General features: G+C 37.5%; 1 protein-coding gene across 1 annotated transcript in view; it reads right to left on the minus strand.

Annotated features, from left to right (window-relative positions):
• LOC113227960 (protein FAM49A) overlaps positions 1-14,020 on the minus strand; it is a 62,204-nt gene extending 48,184 nt beyond the window's left edge. The window contains exon 1 of the mRNA XM_026461075.1: positions 13,691-14,020. Within this exon, the coding sequence (XP_026316860.1) occupies positions 13,691-14,005 (315 nt within the window). The 5' untranslated portion in view covers positions 14,006-14,020. The remainder of the gene's footprint in view (positions 1-13,690) is intronic.
• Positions 14,021-18,809: the final 4,789 nt, after the last annotated feature.

Raw genomic sequence — 18,809 nt, forward strand, 5'->3', positions numbered from 1 at the left:
GTTTACACACTGGTCTCGTCATGATGAATCATTATTTCAATTCATTTATCCTTCTATGTTTACACTCTGATATTCACGGTTCAAGTTATATAAAATATTATCCAATATTAATAATTAAAATCGAGTTGTTGTTGCGAGGCATGTGGCCCCGATGACTTCATCGAATCCGGAATTAGAAATGCAGTCTATGAAAGGCCTGTATATTTAGGCAAAATGGTTTTAAAATTCATTGCAATCATTACACACCATACAATGTTTTGTCTGAGACTGCGTTTGTTACCTTCTCGCATTAGTTAGTTATGAATAAGGTTAACAAACTGTGTCATATCTACCCCAAAATAAGTAGGGAATGCAAAAGGGTTATTTCAAACTGACTCAAAAAACTTAGCTACGAGGAGACTGAGGACTTTCTAGTGTCTCCAGCTATATGACTAATAGAAGTGTTGCGTTTTTAGACATCCCTTCACGACACATATGCATACAAATGCACGCACGCACGCCGACGCATGAACACACGCACACGCACGCGCGCGCGCGCGCGCGCACATACGCACGCACGCACGCACGCACGCACGCACGCACGCACGCACGCACGCACGCACGCACGCACGCACGCACGCACGCACACACACACACACACACACACACACACACACACACACACACACACACACACACCCAGACACACCTACTCAAACTTTTGGTTTTTTGTTTGTTTTTGTCAAACCTATGTCATCGATCATGTCAAGAGTGTGTTGGAGGGCAGGAGAGCCATGGCATAGGTTTAACCTAGTTTGACCTGTGTCCCAACCTTTTGCCTATGATTGTTATAGTACCTAGACTACACCATGTACATGTTAGGAGAAAAGATTTATTATTATTTATTTATTTATATATCATAGGTGTCACTTTATTGCGCACAGGTATACCAAGCTTGAAAGTTATTTAATTACGTTTATAACGTTCACAAAAGTGGGCAATTATATTTTTGAACTAGTAACTTACAGCTTCGTTCAGTTTAGTAGCAGTAGAGCTCTTGTGAAAGAATTCATCCAAGGAAGTACTACCACTACACCTATTTCTGCTGCCAAGTAGTAATGTGACCATTAATTACTGCAATCTGGTTTTGAAGGGTATGGGCGCTGGTGATACTACAGGTGCATGGGACTTGTCAACTTTATGGTTTCGCAAATGGTTTTACATCGTTTACAGTCTACCAAATGATATGTTGTCTGTTTTTGTTTTGTAATCGGAATCGATATTGCCAAAGGTTCTCTGTAAAGGATTTATGTCGTCACATAGCAACAGAATTAATGCAACCTAAGTCAACAGCAGAGCAACAATAAAAAGTTACAATTTTCATGCAAAAATAAGCGGTTCCGAGGCATTGTTCTCAACGCTTTGCCAAACACGTTGCGCGCTTATTGATGTAGTACCTGATGCATAAATGATGCTTGCCTCGTGGACCGAAACCTTACCGCTGTCAACCATGCATGTAAGCGATAAGTTCTACAACGTTCATTCCTGTTCTTATAGACTTCTATATTGTATATACAAATAATATTACTTAAATATTTCTTATTTCATTTCTGGAAGAGCAGTAACGTGAGCGAGCAAGCTAGGGAAATGCTTTGATATTAAAACATGCAATACCGTAATAGCTGTCGTAATGTTACGAAAAAGAAACTGTAATTCAACGAAAAGGTATCCCTACCTATAATGGTGTTTCGAATTGCGATATGCGTCAAATAAGATTGCATATAGACCCTTGGCGGAATAAGGCGGATGATTAAATATTGGCTCGGCTAAACCATTTTGCATAGACGGTATTTGCCGTCAAAGTAGGTATACCTTTCCCTATAGCTGAAATGAGGACAATTTGGGGTCAAACTTCGGTCACAATGCTTACGTGACAAATATAAGTATAAGTTTGATTGATCGTGTAGCCCTTATATGATCTTATATGTCTAGCGTCACAAGACACGTGTTAACGATATAAAATGGAAATTAATGAACTGTATGCCCACATATTTTATTCTCTGTGTAGTTTAGTATATCTTAAAAAAACTGAGGCAATTTATTTTCCGCAATACAAGCAAGAAGCGCCCATCACATAAACACTTATCCTCTTTCGCCCTTCACTTGTCTGTGAGGCTGTGATAACTTATGCGCAATCATGTGCCCCCGCTTAGTTTGTTTTAGGTATACCAATTTTGCTTCTTTACTTTCTGGCCTGTGTTTTACTCGGGACATTTTGAATTAAACGGCTTTATTATATATATTAGGTTTATTGTGGTCACTTTAACATCTTTATAACTGTGAGCGGAGTTTCCCAAAAGCTAGCCCATATATCGCACGTGAAGTCAAATACTATCGTAACTCGAAATGGAGGATATGAGGAGACACGATTTGTAAATTCAAAAAATTGTGAATGGAATTTAATAAAATTATATTCTCATTTCTAAGTGGATAACTAAATATTATTCATAAATAAAAATAATCCTATTATTCGCAATAACATCCATTCTGTAAATTTTTTGAACCTTCAAATATTGTTTTCTCAATTCCTCCACTATTCAGCTACGATATTGATATTTTTATTTAAAATTTGTGTCTGAAACAACGAAAATATTCAGAAATGGAATCCAGCTGCTGTTGTACAAAGTTCTTGTATTTGAGGTCAAAAACTTGTGTGGGTGTACATTAAGTTGGTTGTAATTGTTGAAATATGTTGCACCTGTCTGAATGTGGTGCATAAATGTAGGAGTAGGATGTAAGTTTAACGCAGCTGTAGAACCAGTTTATTGAAATAAACACTGCCCAGGTACGTCTCTTGAGTGGATTAACTTACATTGAGCCGACGAGAATGGCCTGTCCCGCTATGAATAGCAACTTATAATATGTAGTTATAAACCTTAGTACCTAGGTAATCTGCATTTTGCCGTTTGTTCACTTTAGTATACTCGTTTGAATGTAAAATAACATTTTTTTTTAAATTTAGAGTTTTTTTTATGATGCCAAGTGATGGGACGAACAAGTCAAGCGCCTGGTGGTAAGCGACACGCCGGTCCATACAGTTGCAGTGCCACTCAGAACTTTGAATTGCAGATTTGAGGGGCACGGTCATCGCGCCGGTCACCCTGAGACATAAGTTGACAAGTCCCTGCAATTTCACCAGCACCCTTACCCTTCAAAACCGGAACGCATTAATGCTCACATTACTGCTTGGCGGCAGAAATAGGTAAGGTGGCAGTGTCTCTGAACGAACTCTTTCACTGCTACTACTAGTTTAGGAATAAGCGCGTTTGAGCACTGCATTCGTATTCGTTCCCAATTCGAGACTATAAAAAACTAGAAAACTCGGACCCACTTCGGATATCGCTTGACTAGACTTGACGCACTCGAATTCGAGAAAATGCGAATATCGCTTGTACACCTAGAGATAAAATAACACTTCATATACCTGTGACATTTCGGACCGTCATTTCTCGGATTCGGATCTGGGGGTCTACTCTCGATCTCCGTCCGACATCCGTCCAAAACAATTACTGCTAAATAAGCAATACTTGACCAAACGAAAAGACGCGTGATGCGAATGAAGCTTCATACTTCATACTTGTCTTTTAATTTTGTCGAATAATATTACTTATTTGACAGTAATTGTTTCGGACGGATGTCGGACGGAGATCGAGAGTAGACCCCCAGATGTGGTGCACAAACGCTCTAAATCTGTATGAATGTAATATGTACTCGTATGTCTGACTAAGTATGCCAATGAAATAAACGGCCTTAGCACAGAATTCTTTAAATTGAACATCGTGACCGATTACTGACGCCCGGGTATGAATAATGAGTACTTTTCAGCTTTGTGAAAAGAGATCATGTTACATCATCAAAAATTGTATGGGCTCAAACAATGAAGCTAGGATGATTCTTTCGATAGAAGAATACAATGCGGAAACTTGAGAACAATTGATTTAGGCCTGAGTTTTACGAGTGATTCGGTGTGACAAGTATGTAAAAAAATATAATTCAAAATGTTGGATTATTTAATCCTCGAATACGAGGTCTTGAGTGATCTCAAAAGGAACATTTGGAACAGTGGCCTTCTTTAGGCAAAAATTTTTCATTGTGTACAATTTTTGTACGTAAATGTACGTATCGATGAAATTAATTGACTGTCCGGTATCAATTGAATTAAGTAGCGACTAGTTCTAAAATTTTGCGACTAGAACCGACTTCTTCACGACTTTTTCTTGTTGAATCAGTTCTTAGTTAGGAGCTGTAAGTTCTCGAGATTCACGAATGGTGCTGCTGACAATAACCTTATACCAGGGTGAACAGCAAAACACCTTTACAAATTTTGAATGGCGAACCCACTAAACTTAGTTTTTTATTCGACTAGGACCGACTAAATAACTACATTTTACCTAATGAAATTTCAAAAACTCGAGCATAGTCACCCTGGAATAAGTGACGAGTGTTTTAAAGCCTGAAAACATGCGTACAAATCTGGTGAACTGGGTGCATGTGAGTTGTATGCGCGCTGCACGCATGTATTTAAAGCAAGCATAGAGGTCGCGCGAAAGGCACCCGAACATGGGGTTTTTTTCTTCGTCCTACATCTATCCTAAACAATTACTGTCAAATAAGTAATACTCGACCAAATAGAAGAAGCATGATGAGAATGAAGTTTCATATTGGACATTTTCTCCTAATTTGGTCGAGTATTATTTATTTGTGGAAGGAAGCGAAGGCGTGACGAACTGGACGCCTACGATGAAGCTTGGGTCCAGTTAGCTCAAGGTCGGGATGCGTGGAGGGATCAGGGGCCTTTGCCCAGTAGTGGGAGACATCAGGCTAATTGTAATGTAATTACTTATTTCACAGTAATTATTTTGGACGGAGAACACCAGTAGACCCCCAGATAGCACTATATAATGCATGTGTGGAGCTCACGAGACTTTCGCAAACAAGCGCATACGCCAGATCTGTACGCATTCTTATAATATAAGATCGTATTACTTTTGGCGAATATCACTTTAGGATCGAATTTTACAAAACATGCTAAGTTTTTGGCAGAAACAACAATTTCTCTCGGACAAAATTAAATGTTCCTGCAGCAATATTTGTTCGTGACACGTCTGAGTCAACGGCAAAAGAACAGTATATTCCATCTTTGGCAACAGAGCGCCGTTGTTTGCATAAATGCTATACCGTCGAACAAAATGCAGTCCACACCGCGCCTTATAAGGAGCTCTATTGAACTTTACTCCTACAGCACGTACAATTGCATCGGGGCTTCTTTGCACAATATGACAGTGAGTAAAGACCAATGACTTGCTGAATGATGAATGAGTTGTTACGAAGCGTAGGAAAAGTGTTCTCAGACAGTAAAGAGTACATTTGTTCAAATATTATTTAAAGAGTACGCGCCTACACTTTTGTTCATTGTAGAATCATTTCTACAATATGAATGGCACGCAAACGCAAAGTTTTAATTGTTAATTCTATTCAACTGTATTTTTTTTTATGTTACGCGAATACTCTGACATTTGTGAACGATTTAGTTAATTCTTTATTTGTTCAAAAGAGGGTGCCTCGATATTGGTCCCGTTCAAATTAGAATAAAATATTCCACCTTTAAGTATGGCAAATTAGGTGGTGAACCCAGTCTATTGAATTTCACCCACACTCCGTTAATCGATTTCAATAACACTTGAGACACAGATGTAATTCCAATGAAAATAAAATTTTATGAATCATCATCGCCTAGATCACTTACATCTGATGATTACAGGTGATGAGAGACACTCCTCAATAGTGTACAAGCAGCTTTATTGGTGTAATTACAGGCACATGGGACTGGTCAACTTATGTCTCAGGGTGACGGGCGCAGTGACAGTGCCCCTCAGATCTTTGAGATTTAAAGCTCTGAGTGGCACTGCAACTGTTAGGCTCAACTCACACTGGCGTAGAGTCGAAGCGTCGCGACGCGTCATGTTTTTCGCCTATGGCATATTCATCTATATTTTACAATTATTAAGGTATAAATTTGTGTTTTGCAAATATGGAATCGAGCGGCTCCGTGCGTCTCTTGGGCGCCGACCAAACTGTGATCCCGGCGCAGTAATGCGCGCGTCGCTTGGCGGTGGAGTTGAAAAACAGGACGCGACGCGACGCCTCGACTCTGCGCCAGTGTGAGTTGAGCCTTAGGGACGGGCGTGTCGCTTACCATCAGGCATGACTTGTACGTCCCGTCACTTAGTGTTATAAAAAAAGATACCTTATTTTTGTATTCGTTTTGCCGAGGACTTGCATTTTAAGTGTTTAAATTATAGTTGAGGAGACCACGGTAATGAACACAGCGAAAGTGGAGCTACCTTTTGGGGTCGAATTTGTTTTTAATAAAAAAAGTTATAATTATTTAAATAAATGTCAAAAATGTGAACATTGAAGTAGCGTATCATTAAATTCGAAATTAAATTCCAAACCATAATGGTATCGCATATTAGTCATAACCACTTGGGTTTCCTGATCATTCATTTTATTGTTCAAAATCGGACGTCGAGAAGGGATTTCGTGTAGAATGGTCGTGTATTGTGAAACAATCATAACTCTTAGTGACATAAGCTTTGTGAGCGACTTTCCTGCTTTAAGTTAGCACTGTTGCAAGGCGTGCAAATACCTTTCCAAGTTATAAGCTATTGTGAAATATTTCAAATATGACGTGAAATAGTGGCGAAGTAACTTTACGCCTTTATAAACGTAACTGACGTTATGATTATGAATATACTTCTATGTATTTTTGTTACAGATCTTTGTAATGACTTTCGGCATTCGTCGCCGCTAGTGACATCTAGTGAGAGATTTTTGAATGACCTTCTCACCACAGCCGATAACTTTACAGGTATTATAACTGACGCGCACGTCGCTTTTCGATCAAATGTATTAACTGAGATTTTTTTGTGAAATCACTCTACTAGTTTGTTTTAGCAATGCTCCGGTGCAGCTTGGACGCCGGTTCCAGTCCTACCGGCTCCACCGGGAAAAATTTTCTGTGTGTTCGATCTTTGCATTCATAACCACAACAAAATTAGTGGAGTTATTTCACAAAAAATCTCAATAAGTAACTGACGTTATTTATTAGCAGGGATCCGGAATAGGTAGAATTTTTTTTACCTAAACTTCGAGGAACAATATTTTTTTAAGTCCTGGACCTGTTCGGGTTTCGGGAAATCACTTAAGAACATTGAAAATTGACGTAATTTGGGTACTGGCAGGTACACTATATTTATCTTAACTTCCTCGAAGTATAGGTAAAAAAACTCTACCTATTCCGATCCCTGTTTATTAGGAATAATACAAACGTAACGTGTTGTACGCCGTGGTAATCGTGGATACGTAACACTAGTGGTCAAGAATTTACAATTATTAATATATTTGCCAAGACATACTTGTATGTAGCTGGTTTCTTTCGTTACCAATGTCACAGATAATATAATACTATACTGGTATAAATACCCAATATCATACAATGAAATGTTGCACTCGTAACTACGCTTATTCGGACACTTATTTTGATTCTTAATGCTGACCAATAGATGGTGCCTAGTAAACCCGCAATGCGATTGTAACAATGTTCGAAAAGGCCAACAGATGGCAGCTATTATTACATTTTTGTCAAGGATTGCTCTATGTACAATAACATATAATAAAATCGCAAACAAGCTAAGGCTGTATTTTTAGTATTTATAAGTCAGTGCTAAAAGTTACTTAGTTTGGAGAATAAATAAAAAAAATGCCATCTGTGCAATTTGTTGCAAAGTAACCATTAAAAAAGTACAGTATTGAGAAACTTTTGGTTTGATATATTTTCAACGACATTTTACTATTTTCACCAATTATACATTATTATTTTCACCAATTATACATACTTGTAAATGAATTTTAATTGATCATTCCTAGTCGTTTACATATTTTTGCACATCTTATTTAGTATGACATACCTGAAATTTTATAGATTCAAAACTTTATATTTTATTCAAGAGTCGCCATCTACAGTTTTAAATATTTTAATTTGTATGAATTGATACACCATTGTGTTGTTGGTATGCGAGAGGTCAACTAAAATGCAATATCGATACTAATTCTCAGTAATCGTGTTGGCATTTATTGTTTAGCTTGATTGCCAATATAAAAATAATATCTTTAAAAACAATTGAATCTAGTACAAAATTAATTTTTTTATATTGTTAACGAGGCAAATATGTAAATGTCATTTTACCAGTGGACGTAAACTAAATATAGATTTTATATAATCGAGTCAAACATTAAATTTGAATAATTATATTATGTTTTGGAGTAGATTTAAAGTAAGCTATTTCAACGTGAGTCAACATTTTAGGAGGTGAGGTATGTAAATTAATCTGAATAATATAAGAAGAAAAAATCTTACATATCCGACGTCGACAAGCGTCCGATGGCGACTGACGGTGAAGCGGGCGGCGCGGCGTGTCGTTAAACCACTGGGCAATTTATAAATGGCATAAATGTGAATTTAATAAATACAGGCATTTAGTTGAAAACAAAAAAATAGCAGGTTCTCTGTAGTGCTTAAAGAGAAATATCTTCATATAAAAATTATGTTGAAAATTAGATATTTTATTCTCAAATAATCCGTTTTAGACTTTTATTTCAGCCTGTTTTCAGGATGTTATATAATCGGATAAAGTACCTCCTATCGTGTAACAAATTAAATGAGTATAGCAAATTAGCACATTTCGAGTTCTTAGGGTTTCGCGATTGTTACACGTATAATTCGACGTTCGGGCCCTTTACAGGTCCCATGGTCACGGTTGACCATGACCAAAATAGTTTCATTTCCTAAATTAGCACATTTTTAAGGCAATATGCTTAGGTTTACCTTTTTTTTGAAGATTTAAGTTATTTAATAATAAACACCTAAAACCATTTGATCTAGCAAAACAGTTTTTCCCGCTTCTCCTCTGGTGAATGGCTTACCTACCTCTTTATTATTATACTTGTATGAATAGTGTACGAATTTTATTGTGTGTTTCAGGGATCCTTGAATAATTTCCCCTCGCGAGTTGCGACGTACAAACAGAAAGATCTGATAAGCCTTGTCTCTCTCAACGAAGCACGTTTTTCGATAAGAGACTATCTATTAGTACACAGACAGCGCTGTGACTGTATGAGGGAAATTATAATGATGTTATTTAGCGAACATTTCGCCGTAAAAATCACGGTACATCCACAACCTTAGCCGTAAATAAATGCTAGTGCTCATTTAGTTTCCTATCTCCGACATCTAGAGGAATACGTATTTACTTATGCTTAGATTTCCACTTAATACGATCCTGACAAACCTCTCTTGCTTCCCTTACACACAGGCCCTCATTGTTTTTTGTTGTTTTTACAAAAAATAATGTAATATTTAGTAATGTACCAAAATGAAATGTAAATCACCTCTTTTTTGTGTTCTACCAATCATATTTTATAAGTTTGTTGTAATAGATTTAGTCATTGTTATTTTGAGGCAACACTCTTGACGGACGTAAGACCTAGCTATCCATAGTACAGGGGATCTAAGCACATCCCTGTACTTATTTTTCTGCATTTTATAACACTTATTAATAAAGTTAACTTAAAAGTGAAATTTTTCAGAACACCCTCAACGTGATCTGAGAATGTTCTCCGTGGCCGTGTTCTTTCAATGATACCTGTCACGTTAGCTCAACATATCTTTTTCTTCAAACCACATTGATCACGGATCACAGTATTGTTCACTCTGTCACATGACCGCACATTATATATATAATTTCTGAGGGATCTCACTTCTACTCCATTCACTCTTTACTTCTGTCATACCCAAAACTCACTCCCATATATTAGTGTTGTTGGAAACAACATAACATTATGTACCGTCATTCGTGCTTACGCAGGAACATATTTTTACAGGAATATATTCGTGTGCGGTTGTCTTCTTTGTAAGCGGCGCCTGAACAGCCGTCAGTAGCGCATATTATCTGCGTACAAAGAGCCTCTTAGCCTGCTGACAACATAAAGGAGAGGAAAGCAGAGAATCTAACAAGACAAAACAAGTGTACGTCTGGTTAAATTTTTATTGATTTAATTGTTTATTGACTTACAAACGTCGAGTCGCGTGGTTAGGGTTATTAATTTATGTGATGTTAAATCATACAAACTCAATATATTCAATTGGTGGTTCCGTTGCCCCCGAAGAGAAGGATGCGTGAATTCTCTCACGCGACTATGACGGTTGTGATCTGTTGATTGGATGATTGTCACAGAATTGTGGTCGTATGATAGAATGGTAGCGAGAGTTTTATTTTTATATGGGGAGTAGGGTCAAATATAACTTAGGGGCCTACAGTTATTATTTTTAATTGGTGGTAGGGTTGCCAGTGCAGAATCCACCTGGATAGGTCCCACCAGGTCTGTTGCCAGATTGATAGCGAGGGCCAATGTAATTACAGGCATGGGTGTAAAGAATATTTTCTTTAATGTACATGGGCAATTGTACCTATTTTCATTAGTTGGACCATTCGACTGTGTGCCGGTTAGAGTGGTAGAACGGTCAGGAAACCTCTAACTGATCGTCTCACCTCATCTCTCAGCTCGTTTAGTCCCTTTTTTCACCGCTTTCGGTTCTGCGTACTGTCTAGCTTGTCGTTGTGCCTTTCACGTGTGGCGGGCGGGGAACGCGCGACAGCGGAGCTTTTTGTCTTTTATGGCATGGACATAACGTCGTTTTAGAGTGAATATCTCGTATGTGATTTCTATGTAATTTTTCAGAACGAAGGTAAACATGTGGTGTAAAATGTAGTAAACGCAATAATGTTTGTAGTTAGTATTTTTTATTAGTTAAATTATACCTCTTTCAGATACAATATTAATTTAATAATATACTTAAGCAAGAAATTTTTAAGTTTTTCTTCAACAAAAATCAGGACATGCGAGGTTTTCTCATTGAGGTGACGATAAACTTTTTTTTCTGACCAGCTCAAGCAGATTTCTCGTTAATAAGTGTGCTGATTCCCATAAGCAAAATAACCTGAAAAACCTAGATGCAATCAGCCCAAGATCTAAAAGGATGACGTGCAAACGAGAAGGCCTACCCTTAGCACTGAGAGATAATAGAGATAATAGAGAGAATAAAGGCTTTAGAAAAACGGGATATCTATCTTCTAACCAAAACCCCATTGATTTTTAACCGAGTTCAAAAAAGGAGGATATTCTCAATTCATGATGTTTGGATATTTTTTTGTATGATATTACGCGATAACTCAAGGTATTTGTGAACCGATTTTTTGTTGGTTATATTTTTGTTGGAAAGAGGGTACTTCAGTATTGGTCCCATTTAAATTTGAAGAAAATATTCCACCTCTTACTTAATTAAACTAAGGGACGAATGTGGTTTCGCGCACTTTCCGGTAAACGATTTCAATACAACTTGGCAAACATACTAAATTGAAAAAAAAAAAAAAATTGGCAAATAAACTTTTGAGATCGATTCCTTTTTATAAAAAAGTTATTTAAACTACGGCCTTTCCTACAATTTTCCAATTAATGGGTAATTTTTCAACGCAGAGGTGGTTGTAATGTATCAATTATCAAGTCTACTGAAATAGAGATTGCTCGCCATTACGTCAATTGTATAATGAGTGGAGAGGCACTAATAGACCAATTACTGACATGTATTTTAAAATCTTTCTTTGTTAGGAGGAAGATATACAAGTCGTAAAGAAATTGTAACCTATATTGGAAGGTCAATAATATATTATACTTTGTGGGTAGTTTATGATAAGAGTTAGTTAATTTTGGTGTGCAGTTTTCGATTAACAATAAAATAAGATTGTATTTGGATTTTGTTGCCATTGAAGGAAGCTATTTACAGCAGCAAACTACAATCACCTGCAGTGGTTCTATACTTTTAAGGATATTGAAAAAAGTTATTATAAGGTAAAAAAAAATTAAAATACAAAATGCGCAACAGTTAAATACTGTGGGCTATAAACTAAATATCAAATGAAAACATTTCATGAACGCTCAACTGGGTAACCAGTTTCATGAACGCTCATTTCATTTCATAAAAGGTTACCCTTTTAAACATCTGCCCATAATTACTTCATGGAGGAGTGACCACAACCCTCCCTTAATTATCGTTATAATATCGACATTGTATCTATTAATAAATCTCTACAGAAATAAGTTTAAAGGGCACTTTATGGACATTAAATTTGTAATGTATAATTATTTTTTGTTTTACATTATAGCCGAATAGAAATAATATGTGTACAGAAAAAGCTAAATACAGGAACTTTTGAAGAGGTAGGGAACTGTGAGACTACTCTGGCAAATGTGATTATTATATATAAAATTTTAATATTCTACTTGTGGGCATACCAAAGCCTGTGTCATGATGAATAAAACGCCTGGACCAATGCTATTGTTCCAGGCTCCTTGTTTCTTTATTGTATTCTATTGTTGGATTTAAAAGAGCATGAGTTTTGTTCACTTTTCAAAGATGAACTTCATCACTTAGCAAACAACACTGCACAAGTAATTTGGAGTCATTTTACAGGAGAGTGAAAAACTGCACAAATATTATTGCATACAAGATTTTCTAATCTATTATTGGTAATAAGTGCTCTATTTATCGATAACACATAATTGTATATGAGTTAGTTGTAAAATTTTTATCAATATTCACATTTTATTTGAACTTGAGTTAACATTCGAAAGTAAAAATTGCCAAGCCAATTGAGCGGTGTTGTCTGCTAAGCGATGATTTGCCTTCATGATGTGCAAAGTTTAATAAAATAGTGATTTGAATTTTAATACATTATTAAAGTGGGTTACAAAAACACAATCTTCATGTTTACAAATTCAGTTTTTATCAATAGAGTGACACAAGATGTACATTGCTAATCAGACTGATAAAAAAATTAGATAACACTCATTTCACATGAATGCTTTATTGTTTCAATTTTATTTGTTATAATTTAAATTTTGTAAGTAACTTTCAATTACAATCTTTATTCAAAATAAATATGTAATAAGCAGCTAGTTACAACTCATATTGTTCAGGATATTAAGTATTAACTAAATATGTATTAATATTTATTACGTTACTAACAGGATGTTTGTTGCTTAATTGAAGTTGTAGAGGATTATTGTGGTCTCTACTCTCAGAGGTATTTCATACCTACAATCAGGCGGTCATAGAGACTGACAAGTAAGTGCTTTGTTATTAGCGGAATTTAAGACAAACAAAACAAATAGGCACTCAATGTACTATGGTACATGTATGGTATGGTGGTCATAGTATGCTATGATCTCAATAAGCTGTTAATCAATATTTCTACTCAGATTAATGTGATGTATATCTTGATGGAATGGGTAAGGAACATAACTGAAAGAAATGAAAGTTTCTTATAGTCTAGATTACAATTTGGCAGAGTTAGGGGGAGGCATAAGGAAGCAAATTCGGTATACAGATTAGGTGATGTCGGAATTAACTGATGTCTGTAGATGATGTTTAAGATGCCTTTCAATGGGTAAAAAACCCTCCATAAATAAAAGAAAAGGAGTGCACAGATAATACAAAAAAAAAAGTTATTTAAATTGTAACAGTGTGACTCACCCTCTGAAGTTCAAGGGAGTGGTTGTAGCAACGCAGCAGCTTGTCCACCAAAGGTTTGATGGCCCGCCACGCGCGCTCTTGCGAAATTCTCGAAGGATCTGCTATGGCTTCTCGTATCTCTTTCCCAGCTCCCTTATAGCACTGTATTTCTTCGAGAATTTTCTCTGAATCCAACAGGACTCTCTGAACCTCCTCGTAGACTTCCCGTTCTGTCTCCGTCGGCGCGGCGTTTTCAAAATCCAGGAAAATATCGTACCGCGGCGACGAACAACAGTTAGAGTCATCACGCGCAAGGAGACTCAATAATTTCCCCATATTTTTAATAAAATTTAATTCACAATTTTTTTATAAGAAAACCCTCATCGATATTAACTGTCCACAATTTTTATAACACCGTCTGCAATGGTAGATCACTTCATTATTCGATAAACTTTAGTTATGGTTTTATATAAAATATTTATCGTCCTTCAAATGGTTTATCTAAATAAAATACGCCCAAAATAAACCAAAATATATCCAGCTACAAGTACACTCCCTCCGACTGCGGCAAACGAACTGTCAAATAGTGTTGTCCTCATACGGGGGACGAGGGAAGTTTGGACATGGATGGCGGACAGATATCCGATATTTAATACCAACCGGCTAGATAACGAACGCTTATAAGCTTTAGCAAGGTAATGTCGCTAACTTAGTAGTTTTGCCACAAAATACAAGGACAATTATATATTCATTATAGCACATAAACAATAATTTAGTACCAATTTTGCTTGGCCAGTATTTCAATTTTTGTGTGCACTAAACTAAACATAATATTCTTGTTGGTAGGAATGTTGTATTGTAAGTTTTGGGGTATTTCAAAGTAATCATGTGGGAAAAAAAATTTGCTAACCGCTCGAGTAGTTTAATAACCGGCAATTTATCTCACCATCGCACTAGTCCTTATTATATGTATTAGTCATTCAACCCTGACGTTGGCGAAATCGTCACGCAAACCGACGAAGCCATACCTATACTATACATAAGTTGAAGTTGAAAGCAACATTGACGAAGCGGTATAATATAGCACTAGGTACGTAGTTCTTACGTCGTGCAAAGTATTTAGGTTCAATGCATTAGTTATCTATCTAAATGATTATGTTTGAATAACATCAATGTTCAAAGTGTCATATTATTTTAAAATGATTAAAATGTTCTGTCAATTATGTAACCTACAATTGGCATGTTCATTAAAAATAGTTATTCATATTAATGTAATTTCTTGTCAACGGATATTTTTTGCATAAAAATATTTACACGCATCACTAGTCGTATATGTTGCCACAGTAAAATAATTTTCATTGTGTTGCTTACCAAATGGTAAAAAACGTTACGAAATCATTTATTTTGTTGGTTATTTTAGACAGTTAATTAGATCACATAGGTTCAGCAGGTATACGATTAATAATTAAATTTAAAAGTATTATAATATGTCGGTGCCATTGAAATTCCTTACTTATTAATTGCAAGTCCCTTTTGATTAATGGAACTTATGACGTAGGTAATTAAAAAATAAGGTATTCAATCACACGCAAATTACAGACTTAACTTTCATTATTATTTATATAGTACAAGATTGTACGGCTAATGTGAGCCATGAGACCTGAAGGAATTGTAGTAAAAAAATTTGAGGAAGTGGTAAGACAAGGTGTGGTCACATAAAATATATAATAAAATGCGGCGGTTGGATTCAAACTCGAACGCTAACTCTTTAGCTACGGAGAGAAGGAAATTTGCCCAAAAATGGGTAAAAGAAAGATTGTAAGAAGAAAGTAAACATAAAAATTATAGCAGAATGTAAAAGTCGCATCTATGGCTCAACTCACATTGGCGCAGAGTCGAAGCGTCGCGTCGCGTCCTGTTTTTCAACTACAATGCTTCGCGCAACTCGCGAAAATGCAACGCGCGTCGTCGCTCATATTAGTGCGCCCGGATCACGGTGTGGTCGGCTTCTGACGCCTCACTGCGCTCAAGTGACGCGTGGCGACGCGCGAAGCCGCTCGACTGCATCCAAGCCCCTCGATGCCCGTTTCCATATTTGCATAACACAAATTTGTACCTTAATGTTGGGGAAACAGAGATGAATATTCTATAAGCGAACAAACATGACGCGTCGCGACGCTTCCACTCTGCGCCAGTGTGAGTTGAGCCTAAATGTTAAACATAAATTACACTTTGATAAAAGTTGAATGGTTTTTCAAACTTCTGCATGTCATGCGTATATCCATTAACTTAAGATACATGAGTTACGGGTTTTTTCTACCTACTGCATCCATCTATCAAACATTTATTTAAATATTGTCCGCCAGTTCCTTGAAATTGGCTGTCACACAACACATGTAACTTTGATTTTGCCATAGTCAATTATGGCTAAATACTGCATCTCTAGTTACAATATATGAGCGCGACAAGTTTCGCACACAACGAGCAAAATGTATCATAATTAATTAAAGTTACCTACATGAGTTAGCCGTGCCTGAGTTTGCATGAAGATTTGGAAGACCTCCATCTCACTTGATGAAAAATAACGATGAGGTCGTCAGTGAAGCTAAACAACTTGAAAATTCTTAAGTTATAGAGTTCAGGGAATAAGTCTACAAGCAAAGAATTCTGCTTCATAGCCGTTTGCCATAAAAATGTGGAAGCGTAACGCTTCGTTTCGCTAACGCTTCGCTAACTATATAGTCCCCTGATGATGGAAAGGAGGAGGCAGAATTAAAGTATGCCATCCCGTCAGATTCTTTTCGTGATATATTCTGTAGAACACCGACAACAAGGCAACTGTACGGCGATGGTCAAGACTCTGCAGTTTGTCATCTAGTAAACCGAGTCATCCACAAACCTCTCACAGTCACACATAGGTAAGCCTCTTGACACGCTTTTCAACTAAATCCAAGGTGTCCAGTTGGTATTTAGCAGAACTATTTCACAGGTGGCAGCAGTAGTCAATATAAGACTGAACTTTTCCTTGGTACAGCTGAAGTAACTGTCGCCGTGTGTGCTCACCCGAGGCACTAGCCTTTGGGAACCGGATGAAGTCAGTGACAATCTATGACAACCCTGTACATTATCTAATCTGGGGTCAGAGCCTGAACTTAGTAGGTTCCTGTGCACGCACAGGTTATAGTTCCCTTCTCGTGTATCTTATGGATCGGCAGAGAGCCACTATAATTAAAAGTAATGTATACCGGCTATCCCGGTGTGTGTTGTCCCTATCTACTGACCCGAGATATAATGGGTTCCGGGGACACCACGGGCTTCTCGGTAAGACCAGTTTACGACGAGCGTCCGGGCCAAGCCAGTGATACGCCTTCACGGGCGTTTCTGGCGCACCCGGACATTGAGTATTGACTCGCCGGGGTTTGCGGAAGCTGCAGAGATGAACTTGTCTCTGCAGCCGAGGCCGTTGGTGTGTGTCTGGGGCGTCTGTCTTGAGCATCATCTGCGCATCTGAGTAGCGGTGTAGACGAGGACCTAAAGCGGGGTGAGTTACCCGTATAGTTGAAAGCTATGTCCTGATCATTGTCACAAGACACTGCGACTGACTTCTCCGACATTAGTCCGGAGAGCTAGCTGAGGATGAGCTATTTCTCCGGTCCCTCCAGCCGCGTAGGATCTTGAAAAAAAAAAACATTTCCGCCACCAAGTGGATATTTGGTAGTGGACTTTAGAGTCAACGGCTTAGCGGTGGCAACCGTTATTTGTGCAATGCACAACGGGGAGTGAGCGTACTAACATCAGTACGTGCACCCGGGACAGCTTAGCCGATACACTAGCCTCTTGAGAACCGAATGAAGTCAGTGACAACGGTCTGTAACAACCCTGTACACGGGCTGATCTGCGGTCAGGACCTGAACTTATAAGGACCTGGTCATGCAGATGTTGTAGTGTCCTTCCAGCATAACCAAAAAATTGACTGGGAGGGCCACTACAATCAAAACACATGTTGAACATACGGGGCAGTCCCGGTGTGAAGTAACCACACAACTGGAAAAACACTGAAGTAGCTACATCCTGGAAAGGATGACAAGCTGCGTCGCTGCATTTTTGGCTATAGATTCTATGCATCTATGCAAAACGCAAACCATTTTGCGCTAAACGTGTTGAGCGTAAGTCCTGTATCTTAAGACTCAGAACGTCGATTTATTTAATTTGTATGGCGAGCTTGTTACGCCAAACTCTGTTATCAATAATAATTTAAAAAACTGATACTTTTCCAGAGATTTGCAACTTTCCCCGTATTCCTTAGGTCGTTTTTTTTTCCCAATAATTTGCATAAAATCTTCGTCAAATAAAGGCAAATTACGAAAAAAAAACTTTAAACAACGTTTTCTCAAAACTGGGTTTCGTGAGATACATGAGATACGTCTGACACGGCAGACTTGCGACTAATATGGTAGAATACCTGGTGTGTCTTAAAGGATGAAAATAAAAATAAAGGAATAGTCTAAGGTTTATAAGTACCGTTTGTACTGTGGTAGATGACGGCGAATGTCATTATTTGCAGGAAGAAAAGCTGCCGGTAGGAAGCTGACTGCTGGCGTATTGATTTCTGTTGGTGAGCTGGTGATTACAGTTTCCGCTTCAGCACCCATTTTATTATTCACAACCATTGACTTACAAATAAATGGACGACGGGTCTAATACATAAACCACGAAAAAAATGGCCCAAATCAACCTATTTAAACGTAGTGACATGTAAAGGAATATGAAAAAGCTAAAACGTTGAATTTAAATTGTAATGTCATCGCAGTACTGTCTAATTTTGCTTGCTTCGCTGATTTTAACGCCCTATAAGTTCGGACACTTTTTAGCGCGGTCCAGACGTCCATATAATTGTAAGTCAATGTTCACAACATAAAATGTAATCTGTATAGGAGTGTTGTCAGTGTGTATGCTGGTTGTTGAATAAATTAATTGGAAAATCGCTGCTATTGGTACTTTATTGATGCATCTATGACGAGTAGGTTGAAGCGCCCTTAGACTATCCTTTATTTTTTTCCATCCTCTAAGGAAGCGCCGATCTATCAACCCATAGATAATACATATAGATTATTTGTCAAACCCAAACGTCGTCCTCTCC

This window comes from Hyposmocoma kahamanoa, unplaced genomic scaffold (genome assembly GCF_003589595.1).
Source record: "Hyposmocoma kahamanoa isolate Upper Pololo Valley unplaced genomic scaffold, ASM358959v1 220, whole genome shotgun sequence".
NCBI lineage: Eukaryota > Metazoa > Arthropoda > Insecta > Lepidoptera > Cosmopterigidae > Hyposmocoma > Hyposmocoma kahamanoa.